We start from the raw sequence: 22177 nt of genomic DNA, 5'->3' as shown, positions 1-22177 counted from the left end.
ACAAATGATGATAATCAGACACAGAATGATAATATGAAAACTAGACACCATTGAAGTTTTTGATAAGATTAGAAAAGTTAGTTCAAAATTGATGAATCTAACCAAAAAATTTATTTTCAGATTCTTCCGTATTTGTATCAGCATGTGTCGAGATTTATGTGTCCGTTCCATCCTTGAACAAGGCCAGGGCCCAGCACCTACTTATGTACGCAGCAAATGTTTCCAAAACTTGGATGCATTTGTGCGACTTATTGCCTTATTAGTCAAACACTCAGGGGAGGCTACCAATCCAACAACCAAGATTAATCTACTCAATAAGGTAATTTTCAGTTTCATAATCAGGTCATCCAGAATATTTGGTACATTATAGGCATCATATTGACTTACACTTGACGTTCACTCCCCACACCAACAGCCTAACTAGAAAAGCAACATTTGAAGCTGTTACCTTCAAAACACTGACTGGCACAAGATTTGGGCAAGGTAAAGAATTATTTAGCATCCTCTACAAACACTTCATCTACTCTAAACTGCACCTTGCATGCCTGGTCTTCCATCCTCTTAAAAGCTTATATAACAAAGCTTCAAACCACTCAAAATAGTGCGCTTAGGACATTCACTGGTTGTATAGCAATCTCGAACACTCAGTACCTACACAATGAAACAAAGATCCTCCGAGTATATTTCTCCCACCCAAACCACTAATAACTTATCACCAACCCCCACATAGAAATAAAAAGCTTACCCCAGGCGTACACTTTAACATCCTTTACTTACAGATCCCACATCCTATAGTATGTAACATTAACAAAACACATACTCACTGAAATAACCCATCTAGCAGCCAACAACCAACCTCCCAACTCTGTCTTGAACTTCACCTTACCAAACATACACTTATTAGAATACCATCCCCAGGCAAACACAAATCACAATTTCCTATCTATGCTCAGAACATCACCCATCCCCAAAACACTGCAAACACTGTTTTGACAAATCCCAGAACCATTCAAGCCTATAATAAAGCTACTACAATGAAGATGCTAAGTATTGACTTCATAATTGCCCTGCATTCTCTGCACTAGGTGCACACCTAACATCACTTCATATTATTACCTATGGTCCTGACAAGTGGATGTGTTTGGTTTGTGGAGCACTGCAGGAACCTCATAAAAGATAGAAGGGAGTCCTGGGGAAGGAAATAAGAATGAATGATTAATCAACATTTTTTTTCAAGTCTAAAAAGTAGAGAATAGGCAATATGGTAGTTAATTTATGGCAATAATGAGAATGAATTAAAAAGAGTATTCTTGGGTTAAAAGCTTTACAGCATAAGAAAACAATAAATTTACAAATGTCTGTAGAATGTATCAGAATGACAAAAATATTTAAACCTTAAACTGGTATTCCTTCCCTGGTTCATCCAGGACCTATACCTGTAAAGGAAAGGGTGAGTGTGTTGGAATTGAAATGTTTGAGGACAATATGTGGTGTAAGGAGAGTTGATCTAGTATAAAATTTCAGTGTAAGAGTGGTTGTTAGAGCAGTATGTACGAGGTAGTTAAAGAGGGTGTGTTGAAATGGTTTGGACGTATCGAGAAGACGAGTGAGGAAAGGAAGACTAAAAGGGTATACATGTCAGAAGTGGAATGAACAATGAAAAGGGAAGCCAAGGAGGGGGTAGAAGGATGGAGTGAAAGTTACTTTAAAAGCCAGAGACATGAACTTTAGGAGCAGGATGGAGCAAATTGGAATGGTAAGGTTTACACAGAATAGCATGTTGTTAATGATCTGAATCAGGGTATAAGACAGTGTTTGGGGAAACCACGGAAAGATCTGTGGGGCCCGATTGTGGATAAAGGGCTTTGGTTTCATTGTGCTGTAAATGAGAGCTAGAGAGTGAGGTCATATCGTGTGTTCCTGATGCAACCTCACAAACGCAGAAAATGGTATACATGAATGAAAGGAAATAATGAATTTATATTCAAATCAATAAAAGAAAATACCCCAAAATAGTATACTTTAATCTGAGGTGGTGTAGAAAAGTAACGAATGGATGGCTTGCTGTTGTCAAGTATGCTCCATATGTGTGTTAACATGCAAAATACATGGACCTCTTGATTTATGCCATTTTTAGAATGACGTGGAGTCCATTTACGCTTTTTTTCTGGGCTTATGTTTGGAATAACACAATAATCATTGGGCTGGTAGCATGGAAGTGTGACTTTGCTTGTGCTGTAAGAGGAGCATGCATACATGTTGTGTGGGCATGCAGCTTCCCAACTTGCAGCCTTCCGTATATGGATACAGTCAATATTCAAGGAATGCAGCAGTATTTTGTGCTGCATTATACTGTATGTTGCACATGTATCATGCCACCAAAGAGTCGTTTAAGTTCTCGTGGTGATATTGGTGCTAAGAAGGGTAAGGTCATCACCACAGATGTTAGTATGGACGTGCTCAAATGTTATGAGGTGATTGAACAGCTGATATAAAGCTTGCCCTTCGACATAGTGAATTCACTTTTTGTACTATTTGTGATAGTTCAGAGAAGATCAAGGAGAGTGCCAAGAATGGATCATTAATCATTGCATCTAAGACCTCATATTCCTGAAATTCTGTTATGGAGAGAATGGAATGAATGTTGAATTCATGGCTTGAACACCAGACTCATGAAATTGTTCCCATCATTATGCTTGTGATACAGGCAAAGGCTTGACTTGACTGTAGAAGAAGGAGCAGCAGAGACATTTCATGCATGTTCAGGTTTGTTTGTGAATTTTGGGAAATGCTACAATTATCATAACTTCAAGGTATTTGATGAGGCTCCTTGTGGAGATGATGTGAATTTTGGGAAATGCTACAATTATCATAACTTCAAGGTAACTGATGAGGCTGCTTGTGGAGATGATGTTGCTGGCAAAAATTTCCCAGTAGCCCTCAGAACCATTATCAAGGAAGGCGATTATTCTTCTAAGCATATTTTTAACATGAATGAGGCAATTATTTTGGAAAAGAATGCTTTTGAGAAAGTACATTTCCTGTAAAGAGAAGACTGCACCAAGATTATTAGCTGCCAAGGATTGCTTCATGCTGCTTTTAGGGGGCACTGCTGAAAGTGATTGCAAGTTGAACCATAAATGGTCCACCATTCAGAAAATCTAGGGCTTGTAAGGAATGCCTGTCTATTTTTCTTAAGCCCAAGGGGTGGATAATAGGCAAACTTTTCTATGATTATTTTACTTAAAGATCTTCGTAGAGTTGAAGGAGTACCTTGTACAGAAGATTACAGATTTTCAAGACTTTACATCGATAATGCCCCTGGCCATCTACCTCCAATATAGGGCCTTAGTGAAAACATCAAAGTAATCTTTCTTTCGCCCAACACTTTACCTCTAATCATACTATTTACAGACAACATAAGCAAAGCTCTTGAAGGCTACAAGAATGACAAGATGACTACGAAGGAATTCTAGAAAGACTTCATTATCAGTTTTGCCTTTATGATCATAGGTGAGGCCTAGAAGGATATCACCAGTGTTTGTGTGAACTTAATATGGCAGAAGCTATGCCCTCTGTTTATTTATGATTTCTGTGGTTTTGATGTTGATGCCAATGTATCAAGAACATATGCACTTAATGTAAAAATTAAAAAAAAAAAGAATGGCTATGCTGAGGTTGAGGAGGGTGATGTGGAGTTGCTAGAATCACATGAGAAAGAGCTCTCAAATGAAGACCTTCAGTTGAAGAAGGAATGCCAAGAGGAGATGGTAGCGGAACAGGTTGAGCAAGTGCACTCTCTCACTTGCAATAGGTTAGCTGAAACAATTTACTACAATGATCTTGCTTTTGCTATATATGACAAAGATGAGCAGAACACAGTTCACAGGTAGCCTGAAATGACCTAAAATGAAGGCTAAACAAATACTAAATTTCTTTTTTTGGGGGAAAAAAGGGACTTATAAGCAGGACCAGCCATCAGCATCTAGCAACATAATAGCAGAACCCACTCAAATCAACCCCACCCCCTTCACAAACTATATCAGACCCAGACAAGCCCCTTCCCTAGTATCTCCTCCATATCTATCCTCCCCCTCCATCAGCACCAAAGAGCAGTTCGGGAGCACCAGTAAACTTGAGCTATTAAGTTTGTTATTTTCTCCTTTTATTAACTAGGATTCATTGCACAGTATTTGTATTGTAGTGTTTTGAATTTCCTGGAATGTGAATAAAGAACTTTTTCACTGGTGTAATATTTGATGGTCATATTCATTATTCATTATCTCGGAAAGCAAAAATGGGAATGTTTGAAGGAATAGTGGTTCCAACAATGTTGTATGGTTGCGAGGCGTGGGCTATGGATAGAGTTGTGCGCAGGAGGATGGATGTGCTGGAAATGAGATGTTTGAGGACATTGTGTGGTGTGAGGTGGTTTGATCGAGTAAGTAACGTAAGGATAAGAGAGATGTGTGGAAATAAAAAGAGTGTGGTTGAGAGAGCAGAAGAGGGTGTTTTGAAATGGTTTGGGCACATGGAGAGAATGAGTGAGGAAAGATTGACCAAGAGGATATATGTGTCGGAGGTGGAGGGAACGAGGAGAAGAGGGAGACCAAATTGGAGGTGGAAAGATGGAGTGAAAAAGATTTTGTGTGATCGGGGCCTGAACATGCAGGAGGGTAAAAGGAGGGCAAGGAATAGAGTGAATTGGAGCGATGTGGTATACCGGGGTTGACGTGCTGTCAGTGGATTGAATCAAGGCATGTGAAGCGTCTGGGGTAAACCATGGAAAGCTGTGTAGGTATGTATATTTGCGTGTGTGGACGTATGTATATACATGTGTATGGGGGTGGGTTGGGCCATTTCTTTCGTCTGTTTCCTTGCGCTACCTCGCAAACGTGGGAGACAGCGACAAAAAAAAAAAAAAAAAAAATTCAAGAATGTAAGGCTAATGTAAATCTAGAGGAGAGTGACTGGTTCCCAGTGAAGGTCAGTCTACGGCAGGGGTGTGTGATGTCTCCATGGTTGTTTGATTGGTTTATGGATGGGGTGGAGATAAATGCAAGAGTTTTGGAGAGAGGGGCAAGAATGCTGTCTGTTGGGGATGAGAGGGCCTGGGAAGTGATTCAGTTGTTCGCTTATGATACAGCACGGGTGGCTGGTGGATGAAGTTGGTAATTGAGTTTGGAAAAGTGTGTGTAAGGAGAAAGTTGAGAGTAAGTATGAATAAGAGCAAGATTAGGCTCAGCAGGGTTGAAGGACAAGGTAATTGGGATGTAAGTTGAATGGAAAAAGGTGATTCTAGCAACTCCACATTGACCTCATCAAAGCCTTTTTTTTTTTTTTTTCTACATTGAGTGCATATGTTCTTGATATATCAGTGTCAACATCAAAACCCCAGAGATCATGAATAAACAGAGGGCAAAACCATGGAAGTGGAATTGGGTCACTGGGTGGGGGAGGGGTCAAAGGTTCTGGGAGTAATGAAGAGTGTGTGGAAGGAGGAAACATTAGAGAGCAAAAATGGGTGTATTTGAAGGAATATTAGTTCCAAGGGTATTATATGGTTGCCAGGCATGGTCTATAGATAGGGTTGTACAGAGGAGGGTGGATGTGTAGGAAATGAAATGTTTGAGAACAGTTTTTGGTGTGAGGTGGTTTGATCAGTTAAGTAATGAAAGGATAAGAGAGATGTGTGGTAATAGAAATAGTGTTGTTAAGAGAGCAGAAGAGGGTGTGTTGAAATGATTTGAACATATGAAAACATTGAGTGAGGGAAAAGTTGACAAAGAGGATATATGTGTCAGAGTTGGAGGGAACAAGAAGTGGGACTCCAAATTGGAGGTGGAAGGTGAGAGACATGCAAGGAATAGAGTGAATTGGAATGATGTCGTATACCGGGGTCAATGTGCTGTCAATGGACTGAACCAGGGCATGTGAAACGTCTGGGGTAAACCATGGAAAGGTCTGCGGGACCTGGATGTGAGTAGGGAGCTGTGTTTTTGGTGCATTACACATGACAAGTGTAGCCTTTTTTTGTCTTCCTGGTGCTATCTTGCTGAAGCAGAGGACTGCGATGCTGTTCCATGTGGGGTAGAGTGGTGCTGGGAATGGATTGAAGGCAAGCAAATATGAATATGTACACTCCCAGATATCTAAAACACTTCACTTCCTCCAGTTTTTCTCCATTCGAACTTACCTCCCAGTTAACTTTTCCCTCAGCCCTCCTGAACCTAATAACCATACTCTTATTCACATTTACTCTCAACTCTCCTCTGGAAGCAGAAGTAAGTCACAGGGTGGGGGAGGGGGTGAAGGAGCTGGGAGTCTTGGAGAATGTGTGGAAAGTGAGAACATTATCTCAGAGAGCAAAAATGGGTATGTTTGAAGGAATAGTGGTTCCAACAATGTTATATAGTTGCGAGGCATGGGCTATAGATAGGGTTGTGCGGAGGAGAGTGGATACATTAGAAATGATATGTTTGAGGGTAATATGTGGTGTGAGGTGGTTTGATCGAGTAAGTAATGTAAGGGTAAGAGAGATGTGTGGTAATAAAAAGAGTGTGGTTGAGAGAGCAGAAGAGGGTGTGTTGAAATGGTTTGGAGACATGGGGAGAATGAGTGAGGAAAGAGTGACAAAGAGGCTATATATGTGTCAGAGGTGGAGGGAAGAAGAAGCGGGAGACCAAATTAGAGGTGGGAGGATGGAGTGACAAAGATTTTAAGCGATCGGGGCGTGAACATACAGGAGGGTGATAGACGTGCAAGGAATAGAGTGAATTGGAACGATATGGTATACCAGGGTCGACGTGCTCTCAGTGGATTGAATCGAGGCCTGTGAAGCATCTGGGGAAACCATGGGAAGGTGTTTGGGGCCTGGATGTGGAAAGGGAGCTGTGGTTTTGGTGCATTATGCGTGACAGTTGGGGACTGAACAAATGTGGCCTTTTTTTGTCTTTTCCTGCTGCAACCTCGCTGGTGGGGGGATGCTATTTCGTGTGTGGCAGGATCATGATGGGAATAGATGAGGGCAGCAATTATGAATATGTACATGTGTATATATGTATATGGCTGTATATGTGTATGTTGAAATATTTATTATTTATTTGCTTTGTCGCTGTCTCCCGTTTTAGCGAGATAGTGCAAGGAAACAGACGAAAGAATGGCCCAACCCACCCACATACACATGTATATACAGACACGTCCACACACACAAATATACATACCTATATATCTCAACGTATACATATATATACACACACAGACATATACATATATACACATGTACATAATTCATACTGTCTGCCTTTATTCATTCCCATTGCCACCTCGCCACACATGGAATAACAACCCCCTCCCCCGTCATGTGTGCGAGGTAGCGCTAGGAAAGACAACAAAGGCCCCATTTGTTCACACTCAGTCTCTAGCTGTCATGTAATAATGCACCAAAACCACAGCTCCCTTTCCACACCCAGGCCCCACAGAACTTTCCATGGTTTACCCCAGATGCTCCACATGCCCTGGTTCAATCCATTGACAGCACGTCGACCCCGGTATACCATATCATTCCAATTCACTCTATTCCTTGCATGCCTTTCACCCTCCTGCATGTTCAGGCCCCGATCACTCAAAATCTTTTTCACTCCATCTTTCCACCTCCAATTTGGTCTCCCACTTCTCATTCCCTCCACCTCTGACACATATATCCTCTTGGTCAATCTTTCCTCACTCATTCTCTCCATGTGACCAAACCATTTCAAAACACCCTCTTCTGCTCTCTCAACCACACTCTTTTTGTTACCTCACATATCTCTTACCCTATTATTACTTACTCGATCAAACCACCTCACACCACATATTGTCCTCAAACATCTCATTTCCAGCACATCCACCCTCCTGCGCACAACTCTATCCATAGCCCACACCTCGCAACCATACAACATTGTTGGAACCACTATTCCTTCAAGCATACCCATTTTTGCTTTCCGAGATAATGTTCTCGACTTCCACACATTCTTCAGGGCTCCCAGAATTTTCGCCCCCTCCCCCACCCTATGATTCACTTCCACTTCCATGGTTCCATCCGCTGCCAAATCCACTCCCAGATATCTAAAACACTTCACTTCCTCCAGTTTTTATCCATTCAAACTTACCTCCCAATTAACTTGACCCTCAACCCTACTGTACCTAATAACCTTGCTCTTATTCACATTTACTCTCAACTTTCTTCTTTCACCCATCATGGCCCATCCACTTGGATACACACATATATACAAAAATGTACATATATATACATACATACACAGACATATACATATATACACATGTACATTTTCATACTTGCTTGCCTTCATCCATTCCCAGCACCATCCCGCCCCACAGGAAACAACATCACCACCACCTGCATCAGCGAGGTAGCACCAAAAAAGAGACAAAAAAGGCCACATTCATTCACACTTAGTCTCTAGCTGTCAAGTGTGATGTGCCAAAACCACAGTTCCCCATCCACATCCAGGCCTCACAGATCTTTCCATGGTTTATCCCAGACGTTTCATATGCCCTAGTTCGGTCTATTGACTGCAAGTCGACCCCAGTATACCACTTTGTTCCATTTTGCTCTATTCCTTGCATGCCTCTCATTCATCCACATTTTCAGGCCCTGATCACTCAAAATCTTTTTCACTACATCCTTCCGTCTCCAATTTGATCTCCCACTTCTCCACGTTCCCTCCACTTCTGACACAAATATCCTCTTTCTCAACTTTTCCTCACTCGTTTTTTCCATATGTCCAAACTATTTCAACATAACCTCTTCTGCTCTCTCAACCACATTTTTCATTACCACACATCTCTCTTGCCCTTTCATTACTCACTCAATCAAACCACCTCACACCACATATTGTCGTCAAACATTTCATTTCCAACACATCCACCCTCCTCCACATAACCTTATCTAAAGCCCATGCCTGGCAACCATATGATATAGTTGGAACTACATTTCCTTCAAACATACTCATTTTTGCTTTCCGAGATGATATTGTCTTTTTCCACACAGTCTTCATTGCTCATAGCACCTTCACCCCTTCCCCCACCCAGTGACTCACCTTTGCTTCCATGGCTCCATTCAGTGGTAAAAAGTCCACTCCCAGATATCCAAAGCACTTCAGTTCCTCCAATTTTTCTCCATTCAAACTTACATCCCAACAAACTTGTCCCTCAACCCTACTGAACCTAGTAACCTTGCTCTCATTCACATTTACTCTCAACTTTCTCCCTTGACACACTTTTCTAAATTCAGCCACCAACCTCTGCAGTTTCTCACTCAAATCATCCACCAATGCTGTATCATCGGTGAACAACAACTGACTCACTTCCCAGGTCCTTTCATCCCCAACAGACTGCATACTCGCCCCTCTCTCCAAAACTCTTGCATTTACCTCCCTAACCCCCCCATCCATAAGCAAATTAAACAACCATGGGGATATCACACACCTCTGCTGCAGACCAACCTTCACTGAGAACCAGTCACTCTCCTCTCTTTCTACTCATACACATGTCTTACCTCCTTGGTAAAAACTTTTCACTGCTTCTAGCAGCTTACCTCCCACACCATATACTCTTGAGATCTTCCACAAAGCATGTCTATCAACCTTATCATATGCCTTCTCCAGATCCATAAATGCCATATGCAAATACATCTGTTTCTTGAAGTATTTCACACACATTCTCCAAAGCAAACACCTGATCCACACATCCTCCACCACTTCTGAAACCACATTGCTGTTCTCCAATCTGATGCTCTGTACATGCCTTCACCCTCTCAAGCTATACCCTTCCATAAAATTTTCCAGGAATATGCAACAAACTTATGCTTCTGTAGTTTGAACACACACCTGTATCCTCTTTGCCTTTGTACAATGGCGCTTTACATGCATTCTGCTAGTCCTCAGGCCCTTCACCATGATCCATACATACGTTGAATATCCTTGCCAACTAGTCAACACCACATTTATCCGCCTTGTCAGATTTCATTTTCTGCAAGGCTTTCACCCCCATTTCTCTCTTCACCAAACCACCCTCCCTGAATGTCTTACTTTACACATCACCTCAACTCAAGCACCCTACATCTACCACTCTGTCATCGAACACATTCAACAGTCCTTTGTCATCAAACACATTCAACAGTCCTTCAAAATACTTACTCCATCTCCTCACTCCATCACTGCCTGTCATCACTACCCCATTTTCCCTTCACCGATGTTCCCATTTGTTCTTGTCTTTGGCGCATCTATTCATTCTCCCTAAAGTTTAATGATACTCTCTCACCCCAGCTCTCATTTGCCCTCTTTTTCAGTCCTATCACCTTCCTCTTGACCTCTTGCTGCGTTCTCTCGTACACATCCCAGTCATTTGCACTCCTTCTATAGCAACTTTACTTCTTAATTCCACCACTCACTACCCTTTCTAATCTGCCCACCTCCCATCTTCCTCATACCATATGCATCTCTAGCACATGCCATCACTGCTTCCCTAGATACAGCCTATTCCTTATCCACTCCTCTCACTTCATTTGCTCTCATTTTTTGCCATTCTACATTCAGTCTCTCATGGTATTTCTTCACACAATTCTCCAAGATCACTTACTTTCACCACTCTCGCCTTCCCAACTTTCTCTTCTTTTTTTTTTTAAATTCATTTTGTTATTCGTACATATTTGCCATTTCCCACATTAGCGAGGTAGCATTAAGAACAGAGGACTGAGCCTTAGAGGGAATATCCTCACTTGGCCCCCTTCTGTTCCTTCTTTTGGAAAATAAAAAAAATGGGAGGAGAGGATTTCCAGTCACCCGCTTCCTCCCCTTTTAGTCACTTTTTACGACATGCAGGGAATACATGGGAAGTATTCTTTCTCCCCTACAAATCTTCACCTTTGCCTTCACGTGATAGTGATCAGACATCTCACCAGCTGTCCCTTTCAGCAGAGTTACATCCAAATGTCTCTTTTACATGCTTATCAATTAATACATAATAATCTAATAAAACCCGTGGACCATCTTTCCTACTCACATACATGTACTTTTGTGCATCTCTTTTTGAACCAGGTATTCCTGATCGCCATTTATTTTTTCAGCACACAAATTCACAAGATCTTCACCATTTCCATTTGCAACACTGAATACCCCAAGCACACCAATTATACCCTCAACTACCACATTGCTCAGCATCACATTCAAATCATCCATCAATATTACCTGGTCTCATCCATCAAAACTACTGAAACACCTACTCATGTGCTCCCAAAACACTTGCCTCTTGTGATCTTTCTACTCATGACCAGGTGCATAAGCACCAATAATCACATGTCTGTCTCTATTCACTTTTAGTTTTACCCGCATCAATATAGAATTTACTTTCTTATACTTTATCACACTTCCACAACTCCTGCTTCTTGAATAATGCTTCTCCTTCTTAAGCTCTTGTCCTTTCACCAACCCCTAACTTTACTCCCAAGACATTTCCAAACCATTCCTCTGCTTTACCTTTGAGATTCGTTTCACTTGGAGCCGGAACATACCATCTCAAACATACCATTTGTCTCTTCCTTCTTCTCATCTTGGTTCCATCCATACACCTTCAGACACAGCATATTGCCAAATATCACATGGTCTAGTTTGTTGTGAGGGCCCACAAGCAGCCAGCTTTTGGGAGCAAAAACCCAAGTAATACTTATAGAAGAGGGAAAGTGAACCAGCATTGCAGTGTAGGGCAAAAGGGTCAAGTTTTGAAGTAAGCATGGTAGAGTTTGTAAGTCGGACTACTGTTGATTCAACCATGTCAAGTAAGGATGCTGAATTAGAACCACCCTAGATGTGAGAGCAGTACTCCATACAAGGATGAATCAATCCTTTGTATAAACAACAAATGTTATGAAGAAATTTTGACAATTAAACAGAACTCCAATTTTCTCAGAGGCTTACTTGGCTGTTTCTGTAGTCTGGGGATTCCAAGAAAGAGTTGATGTTGAAGTAATATCTGTTGCCATTGAGTAAAGATATTATTATAATTATAGAACCATCAAAGGAGAGACAAGAGTTGTAAGGGGTTTTCAATAAAGAGGGGTAGAGACTGGGTCTTGGAGGCATTACACTTAACTGTATTTCATTAACCCCACTGAGATATCCTTTTCAAGGCTTGAGTTTATTGAGGAAGTTGTGTCAAGCTGAGATGCAGATCAAGTTAAAGGAGGAACAAAATTGAAGGATGTGGATGATTGCAGTGTTGCGTCATGAGTGTGTGAGTGCACCTGGCTATTTGTGGAAGAGAGAAAATTGTAGATAAGGGGAAAAAATGTAGGGAACAGGACAGAACCTTGAGGGACACCATTGTTGATGGAGAAAGAGGGTGAAGTTGGGACATCAACAACCGCAGAGATAGATCAGCTGGAGGTGAAGCTAGATATGAGGAAGCAAAATAAGGGACGGGAGCTTAAAGATGAGACCCCAATGCCACACCTTGTCAAAAGCTCTGGACGTGTCAAGGGCAATGACATTAGACTTCACAAAATCTTCTAGGGATGATGACCAGTGAAATATTTTCAGCTGACTGGTTTCCTGAATTCATTAAACTATTTATTATTATTGTCATTATTATTATTATTATGATTTATTTATTTTATATTTATTATACTTAATTGCTTTTTCCCGCATCAGCGAGGTAGCGCAAGGAAACAAAGAATGGCCCAACCACACATATGCACATATATGTACATAAATTCACATACATGCATTTTTTTTTTTTTTTTTTTTCTTCGCTGTCTCCTGTGTTTGTGAGGTAGCGCAAGGAAACAGACGAAGAAATGGCCCAACCCACCCCCATACACATGTATATACATACGTCCACACACGCAGAATATACATACCTACACAGCTTTCCATGGTTTACCCCAGACGCTTCACATGCCCTGATTCAACCCACTGACAGCACGTCAACCCCAGTATACCACATCGATCGAATTCACTCTATTCCTTGCCCTCCTTTCACCCTCCTGCATGTTCAGGCCCCGATCACACAAAATCTTTTTCACTCCATCTTTCCACCTCCAATTTGGTCTCCCACTTCTCCTCGTTCCCTCCACCTCCGACACATATATCCTCTTGGTCAATCTTTCCTCACTCATTCTCTCCATGTGCCCAAACCATTTCAAAACACCCTCTTCTGCTCTCTCAACCACGCTCTTTTTATTTCCACACATCTCTCTTACCCTTACGTTACTTACTCGATCAAACCACCTCACACCACACATTGTCCTCAAACATCTCATTTCCAGCACATCCATCCTCCTGCGCACAACTCTATCCATAGCCCACGCCTCGCAACCATACAACATTGTTGGAACCACTATTCCTTCAAACATACCCATTTTTGCTTTCCGAGATAATGTTCTCGACTTCCACACATTCTTCAAGGCTCCCAGAATTTTCGCCCCCTCCCCCACCCTATGATCCACTTCCGCTTCCATGGTTCCATCCGCTGCCAGATCCACTCCCAGATATCTAAAACACTTTACTTCCTCCAGTTTTTCTCCATTCAAACTTACCTCCCAATTGACTTGACCCTCAACCCTACTGTACCTAATAACCTTGCTCTTATTCACATTTACTCTTAACTTTCTTCTTTCACACACTTTACCAAACTCAGTCACCAGCTTCTGCAGTTTCTCACATGAATCAGCCACCAGCGCTGTATCATCAGCGAACAACAACTGACTCATTTCCCAAGCTCTCTCATCCCCAACAGACTTCATACTTGCCCCTCTTTCCAAAACTCTTGCATTCACCTCCCTAACAACCCCAACCATAAACAAATTAAACAACCATGGAGACATCACACACCCCTGCCGCAAACCTACATTCACTGAGAACCAATGCATGTATACTTACATATACATTTCACCGTATACATGTATATACATATATACACACGTACATATTCGTACTTGCTGCCTCATCCATTCCCGTCACCACCCCACAACACAGGAATTAGCTAACGCACACACCCACCCACCAACAACCACACCCACACACCCTCCAATGAGTTAGCACCTGGAAAAGACAAAAAGCCATATTCACTCACATTCAGTCTCTAGCTGTCATGTGTAATGTACCGAAACCACAGCTCCCTTTCCACTTCCAGGCCCCACAGACCTTTCCATGGATTACCCCAGACTCTTCACATGCCATGGTTCAGTCCATTGACATCACTTCGACCCTGGTATACCACATTGTGCCAATTCACTGTGTTCCTTGCATTCCCCTCACCCTCCTCTCTGTTCAGGCCCTGATCACTCAAAATCTTTTCCACTCCATCCTTCCACTTCTAATTTGGTCTCCCACTCCTCCTTCTTCCCTCCACCTCTGAATCGTATATCCTCTTTGTCAATCTTTCCTCACTCATTCTCTCCATGTGACCACACCATTTCGATACACCCTCTTCTGCTCTCTCAGCCACACTTTTTATTACCACACATCTCTCTTACCCTCACATTACTTACTTGATCAAACCACCTCACACCACATATTGTCCTCAAACATTTCATTTCGAACACATCCACCCTCCTCTGCACAACCCTATCTATAGCCCAAGCCTTGCAACCATATAACATTATTGGAACAACTATTCCTTCAAACGTAACCATTTTTGCTCTCTGAGATAACGTTCTCACTTTCCACACATTCTTCAACGCTTCCAGCACCTACGCCCCCTCCTCCACCCTTTGACTCACTTCCGCTTCCATCTGCTAGTAAGTACACTCCCAGATATCTAAAACACTTCACCTCCTCCAGTTTTTTCCCATTCATACTTACCTCCCAGTTAACTTGGCCCCCAACCCTACTGAACCTAATAACCTTACTTTTATTCACACTTACTCTCAACTTTCTCTTTTCACACACTTAACCAAACTCAGTCACCAGAATCGGCAGTTTCTCACCCGAAACAGCCACCAGCGCTGTATCATCACTGAACAACAACTGACTTGCTTCCCAAGCCCTCTCATCCAGAACAGACTGCATACTTGCCCCTCTCTCCAAAGCCCTTGCAGTGACCTCTCTAACCACCCCATCCATAAACAAATTAAACAACCATGGAGACATCATGCACCCCTGTCACAAACCGACATTTACTGGGAACCAATCACTTTCCTCTGTTCCTACTCATACACATGCCTTACACCCTTTGTAAAAACTTTTCACTGCTTCTAGCAGCTCACTTCCCACACCATATACTATTAAAACCTTCCACAAAGCATCTTTATCAGCCCTGTCATATTCCTTCTCCAGATCCATAAATCCTACATACACATCCATCTGTTTCTCTGAGTATTTCTCACATACATTCTTCAAAGCAAATACCTGATCCATACATCCTCTACCACTTCTGAAACCACACTGCTCTTCCCTAGTCTGATGCTCTGTACATGCCTTTACCCTCTCAATCAATACCCTCCCATATAGTTTTCCAGGAATACTCAACAAACTTATAACTGTAATTTGAACACTCACCTTTATCCCCTTTGCCTTTGTATGATAGCACTATGTATGCATTCTGCCAGTCCTCAGGCACTTCACCATGATCCATACATACACTGAATATTCTTACCAACCATTCAACAAGGCAGTCACCCCCTTTTTTTCATAAATTCCATTGCAATACCATCCAAATCTGCTGCCTTGTCGACTTTCATCTTCCACAAAGCTTTCACTACCTCTTCTCTTTTTATCAAAGCATTCTCCCTGACCCTCTCACTTCACACACCACCCCAACCAAAACAACCTACATCTACCACTCTATCATTAAACACATTCAACAAACTTCAAAATACTCACTCCATCTCACTTTATCCCCATTTACCCTTTCACCGGTGCTCCCATTTGTTCTCTTGTCTTATGCACTTTATTTACCTGTTTCAAAAACATCTTTTTATTCTCCCTGAAATTTACTGGTGCTCTCTCACCCCAACTCTCATTAGCCTTCTTTTTCACCTCTTGCACCTATCTCTTGACCTCCTTCTTTCTTTTATACATCTCCCAGTCATTTGCACTACTTCCCTGCAAAACTCGTCCAAATGCCTCTCTCTTCTCTTTCACTAACACCCTTACTTCTTTATCCCACCACTCACTACCCTTTCTAATCTGCCAACCTCCCACCTTTCTCATGCCACGTGCATCTTTTGCACAAGCCATCACTGCTTCCCTGAATACATCCCATTCCTCCCCTACTCCCCTCACGTCATTTGCTCTCGCCTTTTGCCATTCTACGCTCATTCTCACCTAGTAGTTCCTCACACAAGTCTCCCTTCCAAGCTCACTTACTCTCTCTACTCTATTCTCCCCAACATTTTTTTTTCTTTTCTGAACACCTCTACAAATCTTTACCTTCACCTCCACAAGATAGTGATCAGACATCCCTCCAGCTGCCCCTCTCAGCACATTGACATCCAAAAGTCTCTCTTTTACACATATCAATTAACATGTAATCCAATAATGTCCTTTGACCATCTCTCCTACTCACAATTGTGTCCTTATGTATATCTCTCTTTTCAGACCAGGTATTCCTAATCATCAGTATTTTTTCAGCACACTAATCCACAAGCTCTACACCATTTCCATATGAAAAGGATGACAGTGAAATGTAACATATCAGAACTGAAATCAGAGAGATTATAGGAACATTAGAAATAAAATCTTGAGAAATATAGCAAGAATTCAGGTGAGAGTGGATCATGGAACTTCTTTCACACCTCCAGTGCTCCAGATACCTTTCTTGTCTTGGTTGTGTCATTGCCAAATGTGAGAGCATGTATAGCTTTGCATAGTGACACCCAGGAGAATATATCATAGGTTTTCATCCTGTATTTTGAAATATAAAGCACTGCATGTATGGTGATAATATTTTTGCTAATTGTACATGAGGCCTTTAAAAAAAGTGGAATATGGCTGAAAATAAATAATGATGGTAGAGGATCCTCCAGAATATGGTTAAAATTGACAAGAAAGGTAAGGCAAATCTTGCAAAAGAATCTTGTTTAGGTCTGATTTGAATGAAACCATTTAACAACTGAATAGGACCATCAACATTAAGGAAGATACAGAATAGAGATGATTCAGTACTAAGACAGATGGAGTAAACATTGTATTGTCACAAGATTTTCACGGTACTGCAATGATGACAACAACCTTGAGTTAAGGATAAAACTGTAAATTTGAGATATACATAGGGGAACTTGATAGGTCTTATAGGGTTATTTGGCTGTAGTTGCAGTAGACATTGAAAAGTTGAGGGGAAATTGGTACTTATTCTCATTTTCATTTTTACTCTCTCCTGAAAATGTCAAAGATTAAAAGAGTAAAAGCTAAAAACTTACTGGACTAATTACTATATTTCTATTATACATGTCTTTTCCAGGTTTTAGGATTAGTGTGTGGCATCATGATACATGACATTGAATCGAATGGGACAGAGTTTCAACAGCTGCCATACCATCGCATCCTTATAATGCTCTTTCTGGAACTCAATGCCCCTGAAGCCATTCTGGAGTCTATAAACCTTCCGGTATGTGAAATTAAACACTTTTTGAAGCAAGGCCTGAGGCTGCTAATTGAGAATCAAAACATTCTTGTTTTTTAAATGCATTGATTTCTTAATCTGTCATACACTGGATATTGTACAGTGAGTATTGTTTAAAACTAGGTTATAACAGTTATGTCAGATAAGTGTGAGTGAGAGAGCAAAGGAAGGGGTAGCACTTCTGATGGAGTTGTGGGAATGTATGAAAGAGTGTAAGAAAGCGAGTTTCAGATTGATATGGGTAAAAATGAAAGTAAATTATGAGTTAGCTGATTATTTGTGCTTGTTCACCTTGCTATGAAAGCTTCAGTGATGGTGAGAGGCAAGTGTTCTCAGAGTGGCAGAGCAAATTTATAAGCAGTTTTGATGCAAGAAGTTTGCTTTCTTTATAAACATTATTAATGCATTATTCCAACTTACATGTACAGGAATTGGGAATGGAGTAATGATGTTGGATTTATTTTTTATTTTTATATTTATTTTGCTTTGTTGCTGTCTCCCGCATTAGCGAGGTAGCGCAAGGAAACAGACGAAATAATGGCCCAATCCACCCACATACACATGTATATACATACACGTCCACACACGTAAATATACATACCTATACATCTCAGTGTACACATATATATACACACACAGACATATACATATATACACATGTACATGATTCGTACTGTCTGCCTTTATTTATTCCCATCGCCACCACATTTGGAATAACAACCCCCTCCCCCCTCATGTGTACGAGTTAGCGCTAGGAAAAGACAACAAAGGCCCCATTTGTTCACACTCAGTCTCTAGCTGTCATGTAATAATGCACTGAAACCACAGCTCCCTTTCCACATCCAGGCCCCACAGAACTTTCCATGGTTTGCCCCAGACACTTCACATGCCCTGGTTCAATCCATTGACAGCACGTCGACCCCTGTATACCACATCGTTCCAATTCACTCTATTCCTTGCACGCCTTTCACCCTCCTGCATGTTCAGGCCCCGATCACTCAAAATCTTTTTCACTCCATCTTTCCACCTCCAATTTGGTCTCCCACTTCTCCTCATTCCCTCCACCTCTGACACATATATCCTCTTGGTCAATCTTTCCTCACTCATTCTCTCCATGTGACCAAACCATTTCAAAACACCCTCTTCTGCTCTCTCAACCACACTCTTTTTATTTCCACACATTTCTCTTACCCTTACATTACTTACTCGATCAAACCACCTCACACCACATATTGTCCTCAAACATCTCATTTCCAGCACATCCACCCTCCTGCGCACAACCCTATCCATAGCCCACGCCTTGCAACCATACAACATTGTTGGAACCACTATTCCTTCAAACATACCCATTTTTGCTTTCCGAGATAATGTTCTCGACTTCCACACATTCGTCAAGGCTCCCAGAATTTTCGCCTTCTCCCCCACCCTATGATTCACTTCCGCTTCCATGGTTCCATCCACTTCCAGATCCACTCCCAGATATCTAAAACACTTTACTTCCTCCAGTTTTTCTCCATTCAAACTTACCTCCCAATTAACTTGACCCTCAACCCTACTGTACCTAATAACCTTGCTCTTATTCACATTTACTCTTAACTTTCTTCTTTCACACACTTTACCAAACTCAGTCACCAGCTTCTGCAGTTTCTCACATGAATCAGCCACCAGCACTGTATCATCAGCGAACAACAACTGACTCATTTCCCAAACTCTCTCATCCACAACAGACTGCATACTTGCCCCTCTTTCCAAAACTCTTGCATTCACCTCCCTAACAACCCCATCCATAAACAATTTGAACAACCATGGAGGCATCACACACCCCTGCTGCAAACTTACATTCACTGAGAACCAATCACTTTCCTCTCTTCCTACACGCACACATGCCTTACATCCTCGATAAAAACTTTTCACTGCTTCTAACAACTTGCCTCCCACACCATATATTCTTGATACCTTTCACAGAGCATCTCTATCAACTCTTACCATATGCCTTCTCCAGATCCATAAATGCTACATACAAATCCCTTTGCTTTTCCAAGTATTTCTCACATACATTCTTCAAAGCAAACACTTGATCCACACATCCTCTACCACTTCTGAAACCACACTGCTCCTCCCCAATCTGATGCTCTGTACATGCCTTCACCCTCTCAATCAATACCCTCCCATATAATTTTCCAGGAATACTCAACAAACTTATACCTCTGTAATTTGAGCACTCACTCGTATCCCCTTTGCCTTTGTACAATGGCATTATGCAAGCATTCCGCCAATCCTCAGGCGCCTCACCATAAATCATACATACATTAAATAATCTTACCAACCAGTCAACTACACAGTCACCCCCTTTTTTAATAAATTCCACTGCAATACCATCCAAACCTGCTGCCTTACCGGCTTTCATCTTCTGCAAAGCTTTTACTACATCTTCTCTGTTTACCAAATCATTTTCCCTAACCCTCTCACTTTGCACACCACCTCGACCAACACACCCAATGTCTGCCACTCTATCATCAAACACATTCAACAAACCTTCAAAATACTCACTCCATCTCCTCCTCACATCACCTCCCCATTAGCCCCCTTCACTGAATTTCGCATTTGTTCCTTTGTCTTGCGCACTTTATTTACCTCCTTCCAAAACATCTTTTTATTCTCCCTATGATTTCATGATACTCTTTCACTCCAGCTTTCATTTGCCCTCTTTTTCACCTCTTGCAGCTTTCTCTTGACCTCCTGCCTCTTTCTTTTATACATCTCCCACTCATTTGCATTTTTTCCTTGCAAAAATCGTCCAAATGCCTCTCTCTTCTCTTTCACTAATAATCTTACTTCTTCATCCCACCACTCACTACCCTTTCTAATCAACCCACCTCCCACGCTTCTCATGCCACAAGCATCTTTTGCGCAAGCCATCACTGCTTCCCTAAATACATCCCATTCTTCCCCCACTCCCCTTACCTCCTTTGTTCTCACCTTTTTCCATTCTGTACTCAGTCTCTCCTGGTACTTCCTCACACAAGTCTCCTTCCCAAGCTCACTTATTCCCACCACTCTCTTCACCCCAACATTCTCTCTTCTTTTCTGAAAACCCCTATAAATCTTCACCTTCGCTTCCACAAGATAATGATCAGACATCCCTCCAGTTGCAAATCTCAGCACATTAACATCCAAAAGTCTCTCTTTCGCACGCCTATCAATTAACATGTAATCCAATAACGCTCTCTGGCCATCTCTCCTACTGACATACGTATACTTATGTATATCTTGCTTTTTAAACCAGGTATCCCCAATCACCAGTCCTTTTTCAGCACATAAATCTACAAGCTCTTCACCATTTCTATTTACAACACTGAACACCCCACGTATACCAATTGTTCCCTCAACTGCCACATTACTCACCTTTGCATTCTAATCACCCATCACTATAACCCGATCTTGTGCATCAAAACCACTAACACACTCCTTCAGCTGCTCCCAAAACACTTGCCTCTCATGATCTTTCTTCCCATGCCCAGGTGCATATGCACCAATAATCACCCATCTCTCTCCATCAACTTTCAGTTTTACCCATATCAATCTAGAATTTAATTTCTTACCCTCTATCACATACTCCCACAACTCCTGTTTCAGGAGTAGTGCTACTCCTTCCCTTGCTCTTGTCCTCTCACTAACCCCTGACTTTACTCCCAAGACATTCCCAAACCACTCTTCCCCTTTACCCTTAAGCTTGGTTTCACTCAGAGCCAAAACATCCAGAGTCCATTCCTCAAACATACTACCTATCTCTCCTTTTCTCTCATCTTGGTTACATCCACACACATTTAGGCATACCAGTCTGAGCCTTCGAGGAGGATGAGCACTCCCCGCGTGACTCCTTCTTCTGTTTCCCCTTTTAGAAAATCAAAATACAATGAGGGGAGGGTTTCTGGCCCCCCGCTCCCGTCCCCTTTAGTTCGCCTTCTACGACACGTGAGGAATGCGTGGGAAGTATTCTTTCTCCCCTATCCCCAGATATATATTTATATTTATTTATTTTGCTTTGTCGCTGTCTCCTACGTTAGCGAGGTAGCGCAAGGAAACAGACGAAAGAATGGCCCAACCCACCCACATACACATGTATATACATACACGTCCACACACTCAAATACACATACCTATACATCTCAAGTATACATTTATATATACACACACAGACATATACATATATACACATGTACATAATTCATACTGTCTGCCTTTATTCATTCCCATCGCCACCCTGCCACACATGAAATAAACAACCCCCTCCCCCTCATGTGCGCGAGGTAGCGCTAGGAAAAGACAACAAAGGCCACATTCGTTCACACTCAGTCTCTAGCTGTCATGTAATAATTCACTAAAACCACAGCTCCCTTTCCACATCCAAGCCCCACACAACTTTCCATGGTTTACCCCAGACGCTTCACATGCCCTGGTTCAATCCATTGACAGCATGTCGATCCCGGTATACCACATGGTTTCAATTCACCCTATTTCTTGCACACTTTTCACCTTCCTGCATGTTCAGGCC

General features: G+C 41.8%; 1 protein-coding gene across 1 annotated transcript in view; it reads left to right on the top strand.

Moving 5' to 3' along the window:
• Positions 1–22177, top strand: part of Not1 (CCR4-NOT transcription complex subunit 1) — a 560605-nt gene that overhangs the window by 483062 nt on the left and 55366 nt on the right. Inside the window, exons 32-33 of the mRNA XM_071695617.1 lie at positions 121–319; positions 17461–17607. Of these exons, the coding sequence (XP_071551718.1) occupies positions 121–319; positions 17461–17607 (346 nt within the window). The remainder of the gene's footprint in view (positions 1–120; positions 320–17460; positions 17608–22177) is intronic.

The sequence above is a fragment of the Panulirus ornatus genome, chromosome 58, assembly GCF_036320965.1.
Source record: "Panulirus ornatus isolate Po-2019 chromosome 58, ASM3632096v1, whole genome shotgun sequence".
Taxonomy (NCBI): domain Eukaryota; kingdom Metazoa; phylum Arthropoda; class Malacostraca; order Decapoda; family Palinuridae; genus Panulirus; species Panulirus ornatus.
The sequence above is the reverse complement of the archived record's forward strand: the minus strand, read 5'-3'. Positions and strand labels throughout refer to the sequence as shown.